General features: G+C 41.3%; 1 protein-coding gene across 3 annotated transcripts in view; it reads left to right on the top strand.

The window, feature by feature from the left end:
- Window positions 1-4791: 4791 nt before the first annotated feature.
- Nedd1 (NEDD1 gamma-tubulin ring complex targeting factor) overlaps window positions 4792-24300 on the top strand; it is a 51647-nt gene continuing 32138 nt past the window's right edge. Inside the window, exons 1-3 of one of the 3 annotated variants that reach the window (XM_076919993.1) lie at window positions 4792-4913; window positions 20271-20414; window positions 23986-24080. In XM_076919993.1, coding sequence (XP_076776108.1) covers window positions 20279-20414; window positions 23986-24080 — 231 coding nt within the window. In that variant the 5' untranslated portion in view covers window positions 4792-4913; window positions 20271-20278. Of the gene's footprint in view, window positions 4914-17665; window positions 17847-18319; window positions 18439-20270; window positions 20415-23985; window positions 24081-24300 lie in introns of those variants that run through there. The other 2 variants (XM_076919992.1, XM_076919994.1) reach the window with 2 other exon arrangements.

Genomic DNA, 24300 nt, shown 5'->3' with positions numbered 1-24300 from the left:
TGCTCGATAGGATGAACTATAGGGGCTTCAGATGGAGCTCTTCAGATACCGAGCAGGGACTTCATCCTTAACTCCTAAGCACTCGGCTTAGGTGGTGTATTAAGTTACACATAAGGTTAGCTTTCTTTTCTTTTTGACAGTGCAACTGTTATTTGGTATGAGGTAGGATTATGAAGGAAATAGATTAACAAACAAACAGGAGGATGTTTTGGCGTTCTCAGTTTTGAAAGACCTGCATTTATCCTAGCAGAGGTGCTATTGCATAAGACACATTTTCTTTTTCTTCTGAATTTGCTTCCAGGCTTGAAAGGCTAAGCTTCTATGCATTTTTAAAGGGTCTATTTGAGTTCTGAAAACAATACAAACTTTCATGTGGTGAAAAAAGGTGAATGATTTCCACACTAGTAGTGATATGCTCAATATTATATTTTTAATTAAGTAACAAATATTGAATTAATAGCATTTAGGCATAATAGTTTTAAGTATTTGTTTGGATTACAGTTTAGCAGTTTCTTTTATTTATTTTTTCACACGTAGCTGCTGGAATGTTTACATTCTGTTTACAACATAGTAATACTGACAGTGTAGGCAATACGGATCTTGCATATATGAAAATTTCTTATGTGCAAAGGACTTCTGGATACAATGTTGAGCATGAACTAATAAAGGTCTTGCCAAATAAAAATTGTTCAAAAGCAGAACATTATGTGGACAAGAGAAATAAGGCCAGAATGTACTAAAATAACATTGTTTCCTTTTCTCCATTTTATGTGTATGTGAGATATGTGTGTGTACATATTGCGTGCTTATGAACACATATGTGTGTAGGTGCATATGCATATACATGCACATGGAGGGCCAAAGGTGATGTCAGAAATTATGTTTCATTGTTCTTCCACTCTGTTCCTTGAGGCAGGGTATCTCAGTCAAACCCAGAGATTACAGATAAAGCTAGTCTTATTCTAGAAACCCTGTCTCTGCCTTCTGATGTCACTTCCTCACTTGCTGAGTCAGGATACCATGCCTACCTTGCTTTTACATAGATTCTGAGGACCTAAAAGCTGGTCCTTTCACTTACCTGACAAGCATTTTAGCCAATAATCAATCTCCCTAGCCTTAAAATGACTAACCACGGACTATATTTTGATACAAGAGAAAAGCGAAGCTCAGAATGGGTGTAAACTAATGCTTGTGTTCTGTGTGTATGGGACAGACTTTGTAGAACATAGAACTGAATGTGCGTATAATGTTCCTGAAGTATGCTCAAGAAATTATGCTGAGTTACTTTATTAAAGCAAAGGAATTGTGGCCCACTATCAGGGAAAAGCAGAGATTTGTTTCTAGTTTATCCTTTTGATAAAATACATTCACGTTTTATAATATGCAGTCATTTCCTACCCAGGAAAAAAAATGTTGCTAGCTTTTCTTCAAAATGAAAAATTTCTGCCGGGTGGTGGTGGCTCACGCCTTTAATCCCAGCACTTGGAAGGCAGAGGCAGGCAGATTTCTGAGTTCGAGGCCAGCCTGATCCAGAGAGTGAGTTCCAGGACAGCCAAGGCTATACAGAGAAACCCTGTCTCGAAAAACAACAACAACAAAAAAAAAAAAAGAAAAGAAAAAATTCAGAGTCAGTCATGACAACATAATAATTCACCCTTCTTTGTTTAGAAGAGGGTATGGTATAGATACATGTAAACTCTAGTACCATACATACGATAGACTTTTAGGGAAAGTCCTTGACTTTCTCTCATTTTGGCCAACAACACAAATGCCATGCTTCAGGTATGTCTTAAAACAAATTATCATGCTATGAGTCTAGATATGTCAAATGTAAATAAGACAAACACATATTGATCCTATGACGTGTCCCGGAAGTCAGTTATTTTTCTTCAATAAATCCCAGAAACTTGTTTATTTTTATGACCTCTTTATCCAAATGGACGGAAGCTTGTGTAAAGTAGAACTTCCTAGTCAATGCAATGGCTTAGACTACCTGTAGGTTTTAGTACAGAAAAAGACAGAAACAACCTCTTCCAGTTCTTAGCTTCTTTGCAGTAAAATCTTCACTCTCCTGTCAGCCTCTTGACTTCAGTGCTTGAGACAGTTTCATTTCACCATCAGGAAGTCTCTGCGCCTTTCTAATCTCTTTGTCTGCTTCAATCACTTCCTCTCACTTTCATGAAGTTTGCTGATTGATTGCTTCTTACAGGGTTGGTTGTCTGGCTTTCCAGCCCTTGGTCTACATTTAAAATATCAGAGCCATCCTTCAGAAAACATACCGGTGTCAATCAGTTGTGTTTGTTCATAAAATAGCTTTTTTTTTTTTTTTTTTTTTTTTGGAACAAAAGTCTCTTGATTCTAATTCACTTCCATTCCCATTGCCTCTGTCCAAGTCCAGAGCCTCTTCATCTTGCCTACAATATGTCGATTAGCTCTTAACTAACCCACGTGCTTCTGGACTCCCCACTGGGAGTTCATTTTCCTCTTTACTGTTGGATTCTTAAAGCAGATTTTCAAAACCAGATTCATGCAAATGTGCATGAGTTCATCCCTTTATCAATCATTCATTAACTGTCTCCTTTGTTTTGGGCATCATGCTAGGATACAGGGACACAAAAACTTATTCTTCATTGTGGATCATGTTACTAGAGTCTCAGGTTTAGAACAGAAGGCCAATGGGCTGGAGAGATGGCTCAGCCGTTGAAGGCTAGGCTCACAACCAAAAATATAAGAACAGAAGGCCAATAAGGTGACCCGTATTCATTGTACCATACCCATGCACACAGGAAGCTCTAAAGGGGCCCAAGAAGGAGGGCAAGTTTCCAGGATCCCTTGCTATAAGAGCTAGTTAGAAAGAGCCAGGGAAAGAGTCATGGGACCATGCTGTAATAGGAACAAGCAGAAAAGGCAGTGGGTGCACGGTGTCATGTTATATCTGGTCCCTAAAGCTGGCCAGTGGCCACAGATATAGCCATGAGGCAGTGGGAATGGTCCTAAGGGTCCATGCAAAGGAGTTTGGCTCAGCTCTAAGAGGAATAGTCGTGGGATCAGATTTGCATTTTTATGAAGACTATTATTAGGATTTATGGGGGATAGCAGAAGGTTGGAAGCCTGGGTCTGGGAAGAAAACTAGGAGGCGATCATTTCAACTCTCCAGCCAAAGAGTGAAGGCTGATCCAAATAATATAATCCTGGTAGCAATAGAAAGAAATGGACAGTTGGGAGAGGGTCAGCAATGGATTTGATTGGGCCTGATGTCCCTTTGGAAGTTTGTGGGTGAGGAAATTTAGATATTGATAAGCAGATATCTGACTTGAGCCTACAGGGTGTCAGAGACAGAAGAGAGACAGTTTTGGGGGGAGAGATTGTGGTACCACTAGAGTATACAGGCTGGCTCTCAGCCGAGGGATTTGGATACATGCATTCACTCATTGAGCAGATAGGTATTGTGTCTACATCGTATGGCAGGGAGTACTCTAAGTATTTGGGCACAGTGAGAATCAACCAAGACAAAGGATCTGCTCCTGTGGCGTTTTCAAACAAGGAAATGAGTGGCGGAAGGTCAATCACCTATACCCTTTGAAGATAAAGTTAGGTAGAGGAAGAAGTGTGAATGAGTGTGGGGAACACTTCTGTCAGACTGTCCGGGCAGAAACATCTTTGAAGAAATCATATATGATCACAAACCTGAACCAAGTCCCAGAGGAAGCTAGGGGAGAGTTCAGGAAACAGCACACAAGGAAGGACCACATGGGGCAACCAGCTCCTTCAGTAATGGGCAGGGAAAGCTATAGGGGAGAGGAAAAAGGTAAAGAGAGGTAGATGTAAAGGGCTTCTAATGGCACCCAAACGACTTTCAGTAGCCTTCGTGAACCATGCTTTTAGTTTTCAGTTTTGTTGCTTGTAGTCAAGTATGGTCTGAGAATGTTAAACGGACCATGCCAGAAACAAGCAATTCATACATTTAAAGTTGTGCATTCTTCAGAGTAGAGTGACAGAACCTTGCTTTCTTCTGCCCCCATCTCACGCTGGAGGTAGATCTTCCCTTCGACAAGAGCAAACTCATTGTAAATGCTACCCCACTCCTGTAGACACTTGGTAGACATATCGGTTATTGGGGGAACTGTTGCCTTCTCTCAGTATTTGCACTTAACTTTTATGCGATTGCAAATGTTCTGATGCAGAAGGGAAGTGATGCTAACAGTCTACGGATGCTGATGAGAGGCAAAGTGCTCCCTTTCATAAGAGGAAGGATGAGTACAGTACAATATGTTATTTGTGGAGAGAGAAGGCGAGAACACATTCATATTACTCTTATGACTGTTGTAATTGTTCTGTTTTGTTATCACTAACATAGAGCTCTTATGGGGCCTAATTATAAACTTTAATTATAGGCCTGTGTGTGTAGGAGAAAACAGAATGTACGAGGCTTGATATCAGACACAGTCATACATTAACAGGGATCTCATTTGTATTCTCTGCAGGTAAAGGGGGGGGGGTCCTCTGTGGATCTTGAATGCTTGTCACCTTGCTTCCCCTTGAAGCCCTCCTTAACTCCAGAGGCAATGCTAATCCCTTCCTCTGCTGTCTGGCGTGTGTTCTGTTGAACGCCATAGCAGTTGGCGTCACCTGTATGTAACCTGTGCATGAGCTGAACGTTTCCAAATTAAGAAGGCTGTTCATCATAGTGATCGCCTTTCCCCTTCCTGCCTCCTGGGGAAGCAGCAGACTGGCTAATTTCTAGCCACACCCTTGGAAGAACGCAGGCCCTTGGCTAGGCATCCAGGGAATTGTAGTCCCCACCATGTTCGCTAGGAACGTAAGAGCATCTACAGATTGGTGACCACAGAGCAACGCCAGCATGGAAGAGCAAAGGAGCAGTTTACTTCTGGGAAGCAGGTGGTGAAACATAGGTAGGAGGAACACAGTCTTCTTTTAATTATGTAATGTATAGTCTGTGGTCATAAGCACTTCCCTTTAATGCCCTTGAGTATTCAGTTCCAGATCTCTGAATACCTGCCTTTGTTTTTTTATTTTTGTTTTTTTTTTTTTTTCAATTTTAGGCTTTACTCATTGACTTTCCACCATCGAAGATTAGGAACAATTTTCTCATCTTCCTCTTCTATCCTAACCACACGTGTTCTCTCTCTCTCTCTCTCTCTCTCTCTCTCTCTCTCTCTCTCTCTCTCTCACACACACACACACACACACACACACACTTACACTCGTGCACTCACTCTGACACACAGGCATGCACACACGCACATACTTCCTATCCCAGTATCAAACCGATATCAGTGAGTTATAACTTTGGTTAAATTGGCATTCCAAATGCACGATATAGTTATTCTAATATTTGAATATGTGGTATGCTGTGGTTTTCTGCATTTATTTCTCCTATCACATGTTCTTGAACAATCTCTCCATTCAGTATCCTTTAGGTTTTTAGTAAGTTGTTCAGTTGTCTAGTTTGCTTTTGGCTCTGTCAGGAATTAATGTGAGCAGGCCTGACTTCTTCACCGGCTCTGAGCATCCAGCCCAGGTCATGGGCACATAGTAAGCACTTTAGGAAGTGAAGTATCTCCTCAGCCTCTGTGTAGACTTTCATACCCTTTGAATCAACTGATTTTTTTTTCTATCTCTTCTTTCCTATTTTTCTGAGTACTTTTAATCACTCAAGAATATTACCCACTTCAAATGCTTCTGCTACATGTATGTAATAAATTATAAGCATTTTCTAACTTCAATTAATTATGTTGCTGTTTTTTTTTTTTAAATTGAAAATAGATTCCTGCCAGGCAGTGGTGGCACACGCCTTTAATCCAAGCACTTGGGAGGGGGAGGCAGAGGCAGGGGGATTTCTGAGTTCAAGGCCAGCCTGGTCTACAGAGTGAGTTCCAGGACAGCCAGGGCTACACAGAGAAACCCTGTCTCAAAAAACGAAACAAAACAAAACAAAACAAAACAAAACAAAACAAAACAAAACAAAACAAATAAAAAAGAAACAAAAAAAAAAAAAGAAAGAAAGAAAGAAAAAGAAAGAGAGAAAGAAAGAAAATAGATTCCTCTTTCACATAACACATCTCCACCAGAGTTTCCCCTCCCTCCACTCCTCCCAGCTTCCCCCTCCTCCCCCACTACCGCCTCTCTCTCAGAAAAGAGCAGGTCTTCAAGAGACAACAGCCAAGCAGGACAAAACAAGTTACAATAAGAGGAAGCAAACAGCCCTGGTATGGAGGCAAACCAATAGGGAGAAAACAGTCCCAAGAGCAGACAAGAGTCAGACACAGAGTCCCACAGAAACAAAGGTAACAGACCTAACATGTATGTGCAGACCCATGCAGGTCTGGTGCTTACACTTCAGTCTCTGTGAGCCCATATGAGCCCTGCTTAGTTGATTTTGTGGGCCATGTTCTTCTGGTTTCCTCCATCCCCTCAGACTTCTATAATCTTTCCTCCCCATCTTCTGTGGGGTTCCTCAGTCTCCAGTTTAGACTTTCTCTCCTCATAACTTCTGGCTGTGCTTCTCTGCACCCTGAGAGCTGGAGGAGGCGCCAATTGATGAATGTCCAAGCCAGCTGGACAATCAAGTGGGACTCTTAGACCCGGTGGAGAGGACTGAGATGTGAGAGAAAATAAAATGGCACAGCATTTCAAGAAGTCTGATCAAGCTGGCAAAATTTTTTATTGTTCACACCGGTTATCTACTCTAAAAACAGGATATGGGGAGGGGTAGGAAAGGAAAAAGGGCTTTGCAGGTGGAGGAAGCTGGCTGCAGCTGTGGGGTCTAACTAAGTTATTCTTACAAAGCCTTTCTGTTACCAGGGGTTCTAAAAACATCTATCTAGCAGGATGTTGTCTAAATCTAGAGATCAGGAGGAAGGGTTACTAAGGTGGGTTGCTATGAGGCCTTGTTCTGAGAACTGACAAGTGAATCATGGAAGGTAAGCAGAAAGAAGAATAGTAGATAGGAGAGCCAAGGGTGAGTGTTTGCCAAGAGTAAGGCCTTGCCATGGCTTCCCACAGATGAATACAGCAGAATATTATTGGGAATTATTTCAATGGTTTCTCTTTCTTTTTCCTTTTTCTTCTCCTCTCCCCTCTTTTCCCTTCTCTCTCTTCCCTTTCCCTCCTCTTCTCTCCCCTCCTCTTCCCTTTCCCTCCTCTTCTCTCCCCTCCTCTTCCCTTCTCTCTCCTCCCCTTTCCTTCTCTTCTCTCCTCCTCCCTTCTCTCCCCTCCTTTCCCCTCCTCTTCTCTCTCTTCCCCTCCCCTTCTCTCTCCTCTTCCCTTCTCTCCCCTTTCTTTTCCTTCTGTCCCTTCTCCTCCCCTTCTCTTTCCTCCCCTCCCCTTCCCTTCTCTCCCCCTTCCCCTCTCTCCTCTCCCTTTCTCTTCCCTGTCCTTCCCTTTTCTCCCCTGCCCTCCTCTCCTCTCTAGTTTTCTCTTTTCTTTTTGCCTACTTGGTTCTTGTCATGACCAGTAGGGCATTAAACAGGGTTCCAGGGAGGTCACCTGGAAGAGAAGATGGGGGGTAGGCGAACGCAAAGGAGACGGCTTGTCTATAGGCTGATCAAACTGTAATTTTTACTTTTTCACACAGGGGTTATATACACAAAAAGGCAGGATGTGGGGAAGGGGATGACACAGGAGTGTAGGTGTTCAGGGGGAGTACAGATATCTTCCAGATAGCTGTACAGTGTGTCAGCTGGGTGAAGGTTCAGGGGACAGGCCACTATGACTCCGCCTATGATTCACTTGTTCTTATCTAAGTTGGTACTATCTACCAAGGTCACCTACCTAGAAGGTCTGTGACTAGAGCCTGGCAACTATCTACCAAAGCTGTTTGTTTACAATAGCTTCTAGCCATCCGTTCTAGTGTTTTTCCACAGAGACCCAAGACTTTGTGCTAGCAGGCATGCATGTTAGGCCTATCGCTGTCTTCAGGCCTATGGCTGATTCTAGGCCTTCAGTGTATAGACAGAGATATCCCTGACAGGTTCTATCTGAGGTCTCTGGGCTATCCCATCTCTCGTTCTTAACCATCCAGGCAGTGTAGCACGTGAGTTCCCTCTCCCGGCTGGGCCTCAAGTTACACCAGACTTTGGTCAGTTCCACAAGTTCTGCACCACCATTTTCTTAGCATGTTATGCAGGCAGGACAGATTGCAGGTGGAGGGTGTTGTGGCTGGGTTGGTATCCAGGTTCTGTAGCCTGCAGAGCACCTTCTCACACCAGAAACTAGAACACACACGTGAAGGCTCAGAGCAGGCCCGCAGCTCAGCCTCTCCATGTTCGATGGTTCCTTGGGCAACCGGGCCTTGCTGTCAGTTTGCAGAGAGTGACCCTCTATCCTAGCATCAGCTTGGGTTGTTTAGGGATCGCCACAGAATCCCTTGGCAGACACCTCAACAGAGTGTAATCCCAGACCACCACTGGGAGACTTCCCTGCCTTCTAAGATGGTCGTTCAGATTCTGAATCTTTCATTACTAGGAGTCCTCACTAGAGTCGCCCTCATCGGTTTCAGGAAGATTCTCCAGCACTAGGTTTCCACACTGACCCAGAAGTGCCTCCAAATTCGCTCTTCACTCCTGATCCCTCCTGTTCCCATCCTCACTAACCCCAGTTCAGCCACAAAATCTAGTCTACTTCCCCTTCCCAGGGAGATCCGCTCCCACCCTACCCCCACCAGAGCCCTCTTCTTAACCTCTCTGGGTCTGTAGATTGTGGCTTGATTAGCACCTATGTTGGGCTGCCTGTCTGCCTCACCACTGGGGGCTCTGGCCTGGCCAGAACAGCCAAAGTGTTATAGCTCTTTGAAGGGAAGGTAGCCAGAGTCTCTCCTGCTACCATAGCAGCATCAATGCCAGCAGCAGCAGTGGCAGGCTGCAGCAAACAGCAGCAGCAAGCAAAGAACCACAGCCAGAGGCGCTAGGCAAGTAGGTGGCAGATGTAGCGGGAATCGACAGTGAACATTGGACAACCGAGAGTTGCAGCAGCTGCTGGGTACAAGCCAGGCCTGCTGGGCGGATCCCAGGTCCAGCAATGAATGCTTCAGGAGAAAAAGTTCTTACCCAGAGTGCTACAGCTCAATAAAGCAGCCACTTTCAGATGATTCTTGTTGAAACAACTCCTGCACTTTATTCAGTGTGGATAAGGAGTAGGGTGGGAACCAGGGGTAAATGCTTCCTCTTGGCCCAGTCTGAGATGTTAGGAATGCTCTGTTAGCATGGGGAAGGACTTCAGGTGTTGTCACTACATGACTGATTGTCAGTGGGGTGTTGTGGTTATGTGCTCCAGAACAAGTAGAGCTTGGCAGGGAGCTGCCCCTTTCCTGTCTTTCTCGATCCCAAGATTCTTCTGTGTTAGAGCCTCCTCAATGTTACCAGGTCTTCTGTCTAGTGACATGATCCACTTGCCCCATACACCTCCTTAAAAGCTAATATCCACTTTTAAGTGAGTACCTACCATATGTGTCTTTCTAGGGCTTTTAGGGCTTGGTTATCTCACTCAGGATGATATATATATATATATATATATATATATATATATATATATATATATATACACATGCTTTTTGCAAATTTCATGATGTAATTTTTTAAACAGATAAGTTTAAAAAATGTGTAAATATACCACATTTTCCTTATCCATCCTTCAGCTGAGAAACATTTAGTTTGTTTCCAGTTTCTGACTATTATGAATAAAGTTGTTACGGTGAGCACGTCCTTGTGGTAAAGATGGAACATCTGTTGGGTATATGCCCAAGAGTGGTGTAGGTGGGTCTTGAGGTAGATCGATTCCCAACTTTCTGAGAAACTGCCATACTGATTTCCATAGTGGCTGTACTGGCTATACCCGTTTGCGTTCCGACCAGCAATGAAGGGGTATTCTCCTTGCTCCACATCCTTGCCAGCACAAGCTGCCTTTGTGCCATTGATCTTAGCTATTCTGACAGGTGTAAGATGGAATCTCAGAGTAGTTTTGATTTCCAATTTCCTGATGGCTAAGAATATTGAACATTTCTTTAAGTGTTTCTCAGCTATCTGAGATTTCCTCTACTGAAAATGCTTTGTTTAGATCCTGTACCTCATTTTAAAACTTGAATTATTTGTTTTCTTCTTGAGTTCTTTATATATTGTGGATATTAGACCTATTTTATTGTGTTTTGTTTTTGGTTTTCTAAGGCAGGGGTTCTCTGTATAACCCTGGCTGTCCTGGAGCTCATTCTATAGACCAGGCTGGCCTCAAACTCAGAGATCTGCCTGCTTCTGCCTTCCAAGTGCTGGAATTTAAGGTGTCCTCTACACCACCAGGCAAGATATTAGAGCTCTATTAAATGTGGAGTTGGAAAAAAAATAAACTTTTCTATTCTGTAGGCTGCCTCTTTGTCTGATTGACAATGTCTTTTGCCTTACAAAAGCTTTTCAGTTTCATGAGGTCCCACTTATTAACTGTTGATCTTAGTGTCTGTGCTGTTGGTGTTCTGTTCAGGAAGTTATCTCATGTGCAAATAGATGCATTTAAAGCTGCTCCCCACTTTCAGGTTCAGCATATCTGGTTTTATATTGCTATCTTTGATCCACTTGGACTTGAGATTTATACAGGATAATAAAAATGTATCTATTTGCATTCTTCTACATGCAGACATCCAGTTAGATGTATCATTTGTTGAAGATGCTGTCTTTTTATCAGTGTGTATTTCTGGCTCTGTGTCAAAAGTCAAGTGTCCGTATGTGTGTAAATTTATGTCTGAATCTTCAATTTAAATCAATTGATTAGTATGTCTGTTTTTATGCCATTACCATATAGTTCTAATTCTTATAGCTCAGTAGTATAGCTTAAAATCAGGAATGAAAACAGTTCTTTTATTGTTCAGGATTGTTTTAGCTACTCTTGTTTTTTGTTTCTTTTTTGTTTTGTTTTTTGTTTTTTTTCCCCCATATGAAGTTGAGAATGCACATTTCAAGGTCTGTAAAGAATTGTGTTGGAATTTTGATAGAGATTGCAATGAATCTATAGATTCCTTTTGGTAAGATGGCCATTTTTACTAGGTTAGTCTAACCAACCCATGAATATGGGACAACTTTCTATCTTCTGATATATTCTTCAATCAATTAATTAATTAATTTGCATTTTTAATTAATTTGTTTATTAAACACACATTTAATAAACCAGGAATGAACAGATACTTTCTCAGCTGAATAGAGAACATGTATATATTATGCTAAATTGAATATTGATCATATTGTATGTAAGAATGAGAAACTAAGTTTCTCTCTCTAAGATTGGGAAGAATGAAAAATGTCCTCTCTCAACATTCTTATTTTAACATGGCACTGCAAGTTTTAGCTAGTGTTGTGACACAATTTATTCTTTTCAAAGATTTAAAGTTTTGGTCATACAACTCTTTCACTTGTTTGGTTAGAGTTGCCCCAATGTATTTTATATTTTAAGGCTATTGTGAAGGGTATTGTTTCTCCTGATTTATTCCTAAGCTTGTTTGTCATATGGGAAATACTACTTTTTAAAAAGTTAACCTTGTTTTCAGCCATTTTGCTGAAAGTGTTTGTCAGCTGAAGGCGTTCCCTAGTGGGATTTTTAGTGTCACTTATGTATACCATCACATCATCTGTAAATAATGATACTTTGACATCTTCCTTTCCAATTTGTATCCCCTTCATTTTCTACAGCTGTTTTATCGCATGAGCTAAAAGTTCAAGTACTATCTTGGATATGGAGAGTGGACAACCTTGTCTTGTTCCTAATTTTAGTGAAAATGCTTTGAGTTTCTCTCTATTTAACTGATGTAGTTTATAGGCTTGCTATCAATTGCCTTTATTTTGTTTATTATGTCGCTTGTATCCTTAATTTCTCAGGACTTTTATCATGAAGGGGTGGTGGATTTTGTCAAAGGCTTTTTTGACATCTAATGAGATGATCATGTGGAATTATTTTTAAGTTTATTTATATTGTGGATTACATTTATTGATTTTTGTATGTTAAACAATCTCTGCATCTCTGGGATGAAGGCTACTTGATCATGATGGATGATCCTTTTGATGTGTCCTTAGATTCAGTTTGCAAGTGTTCCATTGAGTATTTTGAGACTATGTCCATATGGAAAATGAGTCTGCAATTCTCTTTGTTGAGTTTTTATGTGGTTTAGGTATCAAGGTAACTGTGGACTCATAAAATTAATTGGGCAATGTTCCTTCTGTTTCTATTTTGTGGAACAATTTAAGTAGTATTGGAGTTAACTCTTCCTTGAAAGTGTGATAGAATTCTGTGCTAACACCACTTGGTCACAGGCATTGTTGTTGTTGTTGTTGGGAGACTTTTAATGACTGCTTCTATGTCAGCAGGGGTTATCATTCTATTTAAATCGTTTATCTGATCATGATTTAACTTTGATAAGTGGTACCTATTGGGAAAATTATTCATTTATGCTTTAGATTTTCCAGCTTGGTGGAGTACAGGTTTTTAAAGTATGTTCTTATGATTCTACGAATTTCCTCGGTGTCTGTTCTTATGTCCCTCTTTTCATTTCTGATCTATTAATTTGGATAATCTCTCTCTGTGTCTTTTAGTAAGTTTAGATAAGGGGTTGCCTATCTTGCTGATTCTCTCAAAGAAGCAGCTCTTTATTTCATTGCTTCTCTGTATTGTTCTCTTTGTTTCTAGTTTATTGATTTCAGCCCTCAGTTTACTGTCTACTTCTTGCTGTCTACTCCTCTTGGGTATCCTTCCTCTTCTTTGTTCTAGAGCTTCAAGGTATGCTCTAAGTTACTAGTATGAGATCTCTCCATTTTCTTTCTTTCTTTTTTGGTGATATGATCTTTGCTCTTAGGATCATGTTCATTGTGTCTCATCAGTTGGGGTATGTTGTGTATTCATTTTCACTGGATTCTACAAAGTCTTTAATTTTTCTTTCTGTCTGTCTCTGTCTGTCTTGACCCATTTCTCATTGAGTAGTGAGTTGGTCAGTTCCCATGAGTTGGTGAGCCTTTTGTTGTTTCCGTTGTTGATATCTGGCTTTAACCCATGGATTAGGATGCAGGGAGTTATTTTGATTTTCTCGTATTTATCGAGACTTGATTTGTGTCTGAGTATGTGGTCAGTTTTGGAGAATGTTTTATGAGCTGCTGAAAAGAAGTTATATTATTTGGTGTCTGGGTAAAATATTCTGTAGGTCTCTGTTAGGTTCATTTGGTTTTTAATTTTAGTTAGCTCCACCATTTCTCTGTTTAGTTTTTGTCTGGATGAGCTGTCCATTGGCAAGAGCAGTGTATTGAAGTCTGCTTTTGGTGTGTGAGGGTCAATATGTGATTTAAGCTACAGTCGTGTTTCTTTTATAAAAGTTGGTCCTTGTGACTGTGACATAAATGTTAAGAATTGAAATGTCGCCTTTGTGATTTTTTTCTTTGATGAGTATGTAGTATCTTCTCTCATCTCTTTTGATTAATTCTGCTTTGAAGTCTATTTTGTATTAAAATGGCTATAGCAACTTACTTCTTAGGTCCATTTGCTTGAAATATCTTTTTCCTCCCCTTTACCCTAAAGTAATGTCTGTCCCTGATGTTGCATAGTGTTTCTTGGTTGCAGCAGAAAGATGAATCCTGTTATTGCATTTATTTGTTAATCTGTGTCTTTTTTATTGGGAAATTGAGACCATTGTTATAGAGAGATATCAATGACCAATGATTGTTAATTACTGTAATTTTGTTGTTGTTGTTGTGTGTGGTGTGTTTCCGTTCTTTTGATTTTTCTGGTCTAAGACTATTTCCTGAGTTTCCATGAATGTAGTTAATCTTGTCGGTTTGGAATTTTCTTTTAAGCAACCTCTGTATGGCTGGATTTACAATATTGTTGGAAATTGATTTTATCTTGAAATGTCTTATTTTCTCCATCAATGGTGATTTTGCTGGGTATAGTAATCTGGGCCCGGCATCTATGGTCTCTTAAGAGTCTGCAGGTCCTTCTGGCTTTTAGTGTCTCCAATGAGAAGTTAAGTGTAATTCTAACAGGTCTGCCTTAAATTTTATTGGTCTTTTTCCTTTGCATTTTCCTTTTATTAATTTTTCTTTGTTCTGAATGTTTAGTTTGGTCGTTATGTGGTGAGGGGTCTTTCTATTCTGATCCAAACTATTCAGTGTTCTAGAAGATTCTTGTGCCTTTATAGCTGTCTACTTTTTAGGTTAGAGAACTTTTCTTCTATGATTTTGTTGAAAATACTTTCTGGTCCATTGATCTGGGTTTCTTCTCCTTCCTCTATTTCCATTGTTCTTAGGTTTTATCTTTTCACAGTGTTTCTGATTTCTGGAAGGTTTTGCATCAGGAATTTTTAGATTTAACATTTTCTTTTATCATATCTTCAAGATTTCTGTTTTTTTTTTAATTGGTTATTTTATTTATTTATATTTCAAATGTCATTCTCCTTCCTGGCTTCCTCTCTGTAACAGTGATGAGGGGTGAGCCTCGTGGGATGGTCTGTGGGATCCACAGGAGGAATGGACAGGGAGTAAGGGCAGGCTGTGGCTGTTGTTTTGTTGCAGAGCTAGGGCTGACATTGTGGATTGTGTCTGGGGGATCAGAGATCGTGGAGAAGGTCAGCTTATGTCATTTATGTTGATTCTTGTCATCAACATTGCATTTCTGGAATAAAGCTTACTTGGTCATGGTATATAATCCTTTTTATATGATAGTGAATTTATTTGCTTATACACAAACACATTCTTATTTTATATATATAAAGGGGTATGAGTTTATAGTTGTTTCTTTTAATGCCTTTTTAAATGGTTAGAACCAGAATCATATTGTCCTTAACAAATGAGCTTAGGGTATTCCCTGGACTTCTTCCTGATAATTGTGTTTATTGGTATCATTTCTTATGTATTTGATAGAACTCAACAGTTGCTCGGGCTAGCCTTGAGCTTGCTACCCTCCTGCCTCAGCTTCTAGCAGACTGAAATTACAGGTGTACATCACCAAACCTACATTGATCTTTATGACATATTTTATTTGTCATCTAGTTAGGTGTTTAATATTTGTGATTTATTTTTAGTTTGATCCAGGGTTGTCTAGAAGATAAAGTTGTTTAATTCTCCGATGTTTGAAACTTTTCTAGTTTCTTTGTTATATTCTATTTATGGGTAGCATTATTAGGATCAGAAAACCTGCTCTGCAAGATAAATTCTTTTCCGCTGGGCAGTGGTGGTGCACGCCTTTAATCCCAGCACTTGGGAGGCAGAGGCAGGCAGATTTCTGAGTTTGAGGCCAGCCTGGTCTACAGAGTGAGTTCCAGGACAGCCAGGGCTACACAGAGAAACCCTATCTCGAACAAACAAACAAACAAACAAACAAAAATACATTCTTTTCAAAATCTATTAAAACTTGTTTAATTTTTTTCATCCTTTTGTTTACAGATATGTTGCTGAAGAGAATGGTGATCTTGCAATAGTTGAGGGGAGGGTAGAGTCCTCTGAAACTATCTGTACTATCTGAACTATCTGTAGCAGATAGTTGGCAGTATCCCAATCTTCTACACTACTCATATGGTTCCCCCGCCCCCAACCCAGATAAGAGTGAATTCTGTAGAAATTTTCAACAAGAATCAGGGATATGCCCCTGTGGTGGCTGGTTGTCAACTTGTCTATATCTGGAATGAACTAAAAACCCAAGCCATTGACCACATCTATGAGGGGAATTTTGGTTAACTGGAACATTTGAAGTAGGAAGACCCACCTTTAAATCCAGATCATTTGAGGTCACAAGACCACCTTAAATCTCAGAGGACACACCCTAAATCTGGGCCACACCTTCTCCTGGAAGCCCAAGCAAGGAACAAGCTTGTTGTTTAAGTAAACAGAAAGCATTTGCTCTTTTCCTCCTGGCTCTCACTCTCCCTGGCAAGTTCGTTACTTCACTGGTAGTCAAGCCTACTTCTTCCGGATTCTGACATATATTCAAGATTAGCAGAGGCATCAAGCAGTGAGGATTAAACAACTACTGTATTCTAGGACTTTCTGTTGTTGGACTAGCTGTACCATGACCTGTAAGACACTCTAATAAGATTATATATATATATATATATATATATATATATATATATATATATTATACACATATATATTATACACATATATATGTATGTATGAATATATATATATATATATATGTATTCTCTCTGTTCCTCTAAGAGCCCTTGTTGAAAAAAAACCTTTTCTTTTCAGTTAATGTTTTGCATTAAACTCATGGCAATCCTCCTGCCTCAGTCTTTTGGGTGTTGGGATTACTAGTGTGAGCTACTGTACCCAGCTTATTTACTTTTTTTGTTATGAAATATCTCACTTTTGATACAGGAATAGTCTTGGTGTCTACATTTTTTTTCCCTACGACATCATCCAGTCTTAAGTTTTCTTGCTGGTTTCAGTGTTAGACATTTGTGTTTTCTGCTTGAAGCATTCTTTTCTTCATGCGTTCCAGTTCTCCCTTACTCTACTTCCTCAGATCTCAACGTTTTGGGCCAAATCCCAGGCAAAAACAAAATAAAACAAAACAAAGAAAACCAAAAAACAAAAAAGAAAAACAGGTAATAACACCAAAAGAAGCTGCAGATTGCACGAGACATATACTACTGGCTGTCTTCATTTTATGCTTGCTCCCCACCAACCTCCAGAGGCTGAATAGAACTTCATTTTCTCCTGGTGGAGGTGGGGACTGGCTCATCTTAGGTTTCCAGTTGTTTGTGATATGGGTTCAGATAACTGGGACAATATGTATCCAATTCAGAAACACATCCTATCCTGTACGCACCTGGGACAAAGGAGTGACACTTGCCATAGAAACACGCATCAGTGATTGAACTAAAAACTGTCAACAGAGCAATCTTTTAGCAAGAATTTTGGAGAACTCAGTTCATTGGCCCCTTTCCACCATGAGACAAACAGCCTTCAAAAGAATAACCACTGAGCTGGTGTTCCTGTAACTGATCAGCAGCATGTGAAGCTTGGGGGTTGGAGAAGGCTAGCTCAGAGAGTCACCATTGGGACGTTCTCAAGGTTAGGGTTCGTTTTGGGTTAGACGTCTCTTTTCTCCTCCCCTCCCCTCATTTCTCCTCCCCTCCTTTCCTTCTCCCGCTCTTGCCCCAATTTCCTCCCCCCCCCCCCCTTCCTTTTTTTGAAACTGGGTTTCTTTGTATAACCGCCCTGGCTGCCTTGGAACTCATTCTGTAGACCAGGATAGCTTCAAACTCACAGAAATCCCACTGCCTCTGCCTCCAGAGTGCTGGGATTAAAGGGATGCACCACCACACCCCTTTGAAGTTAGATGTTTAATCAGCCGTTTCCCATGGCTTCTTCTTCACGAAATCCTCTCCTAAACCAACATCCATGTTAACTGCCTTTATTAAGAGCATTCTTCTTTGTCATAACTGTGACACCTTTGTGTGGGAGCTGAGAGTCGCCCTTGTTGGCCTCGAACTCCCCATCTTTTATTCTTGTCTTCCTTTTCCCTACAGAATTGTTAATACTAACTTCCTACACTGGACAGTAATCTTCATCAGGCCTGGGACCTGCGTGTTGACTGATCTCTTGCCTGGCACACAGTAGCCAGCAAACAAATGAGTGACAAAGGAGTAGTTGCTACAGGCTAGGAAAACTTCTTTTGCACCGCCCAGGGTGGGCCGCCTCCCAACACCCGCTGGCTGAGCGCTCGCGGCACCGCCTCTCCCGTGACGTCACGCGAGGCGGGACTTCCGGCCGCCCAAGTTTAACAGTCCAGGCGGGAGCCGGAAGCGCAGCGAGTTGCGGGTGGAGCCGGGACCCCCCCCCCTGTGGTCCCACGCTTGAGAGGTGAGGTTCCGCTTGACACGGGGGCTCCGTGTGTGCCGCGGCCCTGGGCGGGGGACCCCGCGATCAGCCTTCCGGCCCTGTGCTGGGCGGCTGCGGGCGCGCGCGGCGGAGAGTGGCCCGGGACGGGACAGGACAGGGTCGCGGGCCCTAGACCTACGAGCCGAAGTGCCTCGGGCAGCTCGCTCACCCCGAGGCTCGGGTCTGGCCCTCCCGTAGCTGGTGAGCGCAGCCGCCCTGGGCTAGGGGGTTCGACTCCAGAGAACTCTTCTTCAAGTTGGTCGCTGTCGCTCTTCTTTCGCGGGATCCTCTCCAGGGGACTGATGTCAGATCCCAGAAGCCAAGCTAGGAAACTGAGAGGACTCTGTGAAGTCTGCATCACTGAAGCCGCGCGGGTCGCTTAACTCAGCTTTTGGGGGGAAACCTTGATCCACCCATTGCACCACACTGCACAGTAGGCTCCTTGTGTGGGGTTATGGTAGCAACATCTTGCAGTTGTGTTTACTGCTCGTAAGAGTCCGACTTGAGCAGGGGAACAAGGGCCATAGTGTACATGCTTCAGTCACCAAAAGAAACATTGTCTACAATTCAACAGGTGACTCTACAAGTTTTTAGCAGCATCTACTTAGGGGCCCTTGTAACTCGCAACCACCCACCTACTGCTTTATCCCAAAATATGCACAACAAATCGTGGGAGTTTCTGGCTAAACGTTTTATCCTTTTCTTAAACTTTTTTTTTTTTTCCTCTTGGGAATTTGTGGTTTGTACCTTTTTAGTTTGTCCTCTGGAGCCCATTAGAGATATATGTATGGTGCTTTGTTGATGATGTGGGGGCGTGTCTGTGATCACTGTTGGCCTGTAACATTGGTGAATAAATTCAGCCTCTGTATGTCACCACATGGAATCAGTTCAGTATGTTGGAGCAGCAGTGGCATCCCCTTTTTAAAAAGTAACCACTTTTTATTAGACTTCAAGTATCAATGAAACTGTGTTGACCTATAAAAAGAAATATATTTTGTGTGGCTACCATGGATTAAAAAAAAAACACACAGACACACAGGAACATAGATTAAAAAATAGCATTTGCTTGTGCCTTAGTTTTCTCCATTGATCTAATTTATATATTAACAAAGATTGGTTGCAATCTTTGTTTATACTCATTGGTTGCAATGAGTGTTTTCAAACTCATTGTTAATATATGTAATGTCTTTAGAAATAGGCAATAGGATAAGTTGTATTATCAGTTTGTTAATTGGATACTAATATAATACTCTTTTTTGTTGCTGTTTTTGTTTGTTTTGTTTCTGAGACAGGGTTTTTCTGTGTAGCCCTGGCTGTCTGGAACTAGCTCCACTAACTAAGCTGGCCTCAAACTCACAGATCCATCTGCCTCTGCCTGGGATTAAAGGCCTGCACCATCACCGCTGCTGGACCTGTAATAACATACCAGTGTTCTTGTACCACCCATATTGGGTGTGGGAGTCTATTTCTCTGCCTTCTTCTCTCCTGTGTTTGTTTAAATACACTGTCTTCCACAGTACCTGCTGCCCTTCAGAGTGCTTGGAGCAGCCGCTCTGCTTTGGCTTGTGGTAACACTGTCAGATTTGTGTGTTGGAACATCGCACTGAATAAAAAGTGAGAGGTCCTGGACCAAGAGTTGGTGTTAGGATGTAGTGGCAACTTCTTTAACTTTGTTGTTAATTTTAGAGTTTGGAAAACTCGGGATAATGGAATTCAGACTTCTAGGAAGGCTAGATTATGACATATTTTTAAAAAAATGAGAACATTATTTAGTACCTTTCTCTGTGGAGTACTTAGTATGGATCAGGAATATTTCAAAGCTCCTATGTGAGGAAGCAGGCATTGTTATGGGAACAAAGAAGACAACAGAAGTTCCATGATAAAGATTGAATTGGGTGGTGGAACATAGGTTAGCTGCTGGTAAGGACTGGTTTTGCCACAGTAGGTGGGGAACCTACCTTTTAGAAGCAGAGATGCTTTGAGCTGAGGCCTGGATGATAAGGAGATGGTTCTGGGGGACATAGGGGAGCTTTCGAGGTAGAGGGGGCAGCAGGTGAAGAGACACCTGAGGATGAGGATGAACTTGGCTTGATTTGTAGACATGAAGAAGGCCAGGGTCCAGATCTGGTGGCTCAGGCAAGAGAGGTAGGACAGCCACACACATGCCTGTCCTGTAAGGCGGGCCGAGGAGGTTGGGTTGATTGTACTTTTGGAGGGAACTCTTGGAATGATAAGCTAAGTGTATGTGATTGGTTGTCGTTTAAGTCACTCATACTACTTTCTGTGTGTGCTGTTTGACAGAAATGGACAAGCAACACCCCTGCCCTTAGCTCAGGAGCATTCCAGGTTTTAAAACTTGCTTTTCTGTAATTGCATTTTAAGTGTGTTGTTCTAAACTTTTTGCAGGCTCAGTCATGCAGGAAAACCTCAGATTTGCTTCATCAGGAGATGACGTTAAAATATGGGACGCTTCGTTTCTGACATTGGTGGATAAATTCAACCCCCACTCGTCACCGCATGGAATCAGTTCAGTCTGTTGGAGCAGCAATAGTATCCTTTAAAAAAAAAGAAAAGTAAAACCCCACCGATAAAAATAGTACATATGCACTCACTCTAGTTTTCTCTGATGATTTTCTTTTAAATTTTTAGTTGCAACCCATTTCAACCACATTCAGACTTGCTGGATATCATTAGTCTTTAGATACAGAAGATAGAATTAGTTATATTGTCTACAGTTATTGAATGTATTGAATACATGGAATTAGGTCAGAATAGCAGAGCACCTGGAAGACTTTACAATGGTTTTTGTTGTTGTTTTGGTTGTTTTTGGGTTTGGTTTTTGTTTTTCATCTCCATTTGGGTATTTCTGAATCTGATGTGGAAGTCAGTGAGCTTGGGGACAGAAGCAGGATGGGAGGAGATTAAAAAGTAATTGTATGTCATTCCCATCTTAATGATTATCTTGGATTTGTGTCTTCCATCCGTGATGAAAACAGCATTGTTTCGCAAAATGGGTTGAGTTTTCCTGCACTTTGCCTGTTGGTTTAAGCTCCCTGTGTTGGGGAGCTTTTGGATGGGGATTGAGGGGAACCCAAAAGTTAGGGCTTACCGTACATCATTGACATTTTTGGGGTGGCGGTTCATTGTTGTGGGGGGGGGGGTTCCTGAGCATCATAGAATGCTAGGAAGTGTTCCTGGCCTCTACTGCCCAACCACTAAATGCCTTAAACTCCAGTTGCGATGATCCAAATGCCCCCTGAGCCAGACTCTCCTACAGTTGGGGACCTCAGTGGTAGATGAAGTGCTCTTAGTTTTCTTGATGTGGAAATACTCTGTCATTGGTATGCTAGAAATGAGTCTTCTGTGAAACACATGCTGTTTTGAAACAACCATTAAATGTTAAGAATTGTCTGGTTTTTACCAGTATCAAAGTATTAATATTCTCCCCGATGAAAGGGAAACTGACAGGGCTTTAAAATATGACCGATGTATGAACAAACATATTAGGATTTTTTAATCTCAAATGCCTGTTCTTACACATTCATAACAAATGACAACTCTTCTTATTGAATTACATTTCTCTCTTGATCATTCCTTGGTTTCTGCATGAGAGCAGTGAAAGCAGCTACTTGGCTGCTCTATTAATCAGACTGTGGGAAGGGCTTTCCAGCGTGGCATGTGGAAACTATTTTAAGGAGAGTGGCAAGTGTCTGAAGTTGGTCCTCACTATTTTTAAGTTTTAATTGTGTTTACAGCCTCACTTTTTTTTGGGGGGGGGGGGGGGAATCCCTTGAAGAAAAAGGAACAATTCTTTTTTTTTTTTTTTTTGTTTTTTTTTTTTTTTTTTTTTCGAGACAGGGTTTCTCTGTGTAGCCCTGGCTGTTCTGGAACTAACTCTGTAGACCAGGCTGGCCTCGAACTCAGAAATCCGCCTGCCTCTGCCTCCCAAGTGCTGGGATTAAAGGCGTGCGCCACCACTGCCCGGCGGAACAATTCTTAATAGGATTATTTTTCTGCTTAACTTTGGGGGTTGTTACCAGTAGCTGGGTGGCATTGACAAGTACACTCCTTTAATGTGGCAATGAGGCAGTACTGTGTGATTTTGAGAAGCTAGTCTTGTTTCTGTGCAGAGAGCTTCATGTTATCTGTACTCCTAATGAGGCCATGGTTCAGTTGTTACTGGAAAACAGAGTTCCAGACACAGCAAGTCAGGGTCCCAGCATATAAATTTCATGAGCAGGGTTAGTATGAGGTGCCAGGGAAGTTAGTGTTCTTTATTCCTTTGGTTTCCATACTTCTTATGACTTGTAAAATTACAAGAAAACTTAGAAACTAGTCCCTCCTCTCTTATCTTCCTGAGGTTCTTTTTCTGTAGTAAACAGGAGAAACCAGTGGCCTCTCACTGTCTTATGTTGGTAGAGATTATTTTATCTCCCCTAGAAAAGATGTGTGTAGATTGTTCTCTAGCTCCCCTCAGCACTTATCAGGGCCTGCTCAGCTCAGAGACATGCAATACCTGGACTGCAAAAGCAAGCCTGTAGCCGGGCGGTGGTGGTTCAAGGCCAGCCTGGTCTACAGAGTGAGTTCTAGGACAGCCAGGGCTACACAGAGAAACCCTGTCCCCAAAACAAACAACAACAAAAACAAAAAAAAAAAAAAAAAAAAAAAAAAAAACAAAAAAAAAAAAAAAAAAAACCAAAAAAAAAACAAAACCAAAAGGCAAGCCTTTTAGAAGAGGGACATTGGTGACTACCTCTGGATTCTGGCACTGTGCTGACTCATTTGATAGTCCACAACTAGGAGAGACTTGGACTCGGTTCTTGGGACGATCGGTTCCTGTTGATGACTTAGCTGCTACTTGGAGACTTCATTCGTAGGGTAGAAGATGATACTCTATCCTTGACTCCAGGGAAGTTCAGACATGGTTCAAACTAGATAAACATCTTGATCTTTTTAGTAATGCGCTGCCTGGGGATGTAGCTCAGCTGGTAGAGGCTTGCCTAGCATGAATGGAGCCCCTAGGTTTGATTGTAAGCATAATGTTAAGTCAGGCACAGTGGTACACACCTGCAATCTTAGCATTTGGGAAGTGGAAGCAGGAGGATCGGAATTTGAAGGTTGTTCTAGGCTATAGAAGCCCCTCAAAACTTTGTTCCAATGCATGGTCTTGTCATAAAATAGCAGAATACCATGCACAATGTCAAAATAATATAATAAGGATTACCTAGATGCTTCCATCGTTTCCATGCATAGACTTTGCTTACTAAAAGTAGGAAGTTTAAAATTCCTATTTCTGGAGGCAGGAAGATGGCTCAAAGGGTAGAACCTGATGGGCTGAACCCAGTTGGTGGTAGGAGAGACAGACTTCTGTGAGCCGTCCTCTGACCTCCATACTCGGAATGTGACGTGTGGATGTGCATACACATACAAGTAAATGTAAAGGGCTATGATATTTAATGTGCTGTGATTTTCAAAACCAGACTCTTGCTCTTGATTAAATTATTTAATCATTTTGGTTTAATACACATTGTTTTATACTTACTTATTATTCATGTATAATTTATAGAGAGTAAAATAATTAAAAATTTAGATTAACTTAAAGTAGTTTAAATTTGCATAACATACATAGTATTTATTTAACCACACCCAGTCCTGTGTGCTATATGCTCTATTATACTCATTGATAATATATTCATGGTTGAAGCATCTACAACAGTGATTCTAGTCCTGAGAAAATAACAGTTAGAAGAAGTGGGAAAGTGATGTGGATAGTAGCTCTCTAACTGAAGGTGAGACTCAGCACCTGATCATTAAAATAGTCCCTCAACAGATTTTGCGTATGAAAAAGCGGACTGTTATTTTGTGTTTGCTGCTTTTCTCATGTTCTCACATCCAAAAGGATAAAAGAGAGTCGTGTTTCTCATGGGCTAAGTCAGAAGGGATGGTCTGCAGTCCTGGAAAAGAGAATTAGAAATTGGTAGCCGGGACCATTTTGAAAGCTGGTGTATGAGACACATTTGTGTTCTTGTCTCGATGCTGGTTTACGTGACTGCTCCTGAAACTGTAGTTGGGTGTCGTGGGTGCCCATGGACTGTTTGATGCTTCCTAACTCTTGATTTAGATAACTTTCTAGTGACAGCATCTTCCGGTGGTGACAAAATAGTGGTGTCAAGTTGCAAATGTAAGCCCGTTCCACTTTTGGAGCTTGCAGAAGGGGTAAGTTATTTGCTTTTTAACCTGTTTACAATCTCAGTTTGTTTAAGTGACTGTGACTTTCTTGTTATGGTTCTTTGTGTTTAAAAACAGTTTTCATCTAAACTCTGAATAATACAGTAACAGATGGAGTGTGCGTGCTTACTGAAAGGTTGTTAGATTATAGTGAATTCTAGGATTTCAGTTTAGGCCTTAGATTTCATTAGGAAGAGACTCTTTCTCT

The sequence above is a fragment of the Arvicanthis niloticus genome, chromosome 22 (genome assembly GCF_011762505.2).
Source record: "Arvicanthis niloticus isolate mArvNil1 chromosome 22, mArvNil1.pat.X, whole genome shotgun sequence".
Taxonomy (NCBI): Eukaryota; Metazoa; Chordata; class Mammalia; order Rodentia; family Muridae; genus Arvicanthis; species Arvicanthis niloticus.
This window is presented reverse-complemented; position numbering and strand designations above follow the sequence as displayed.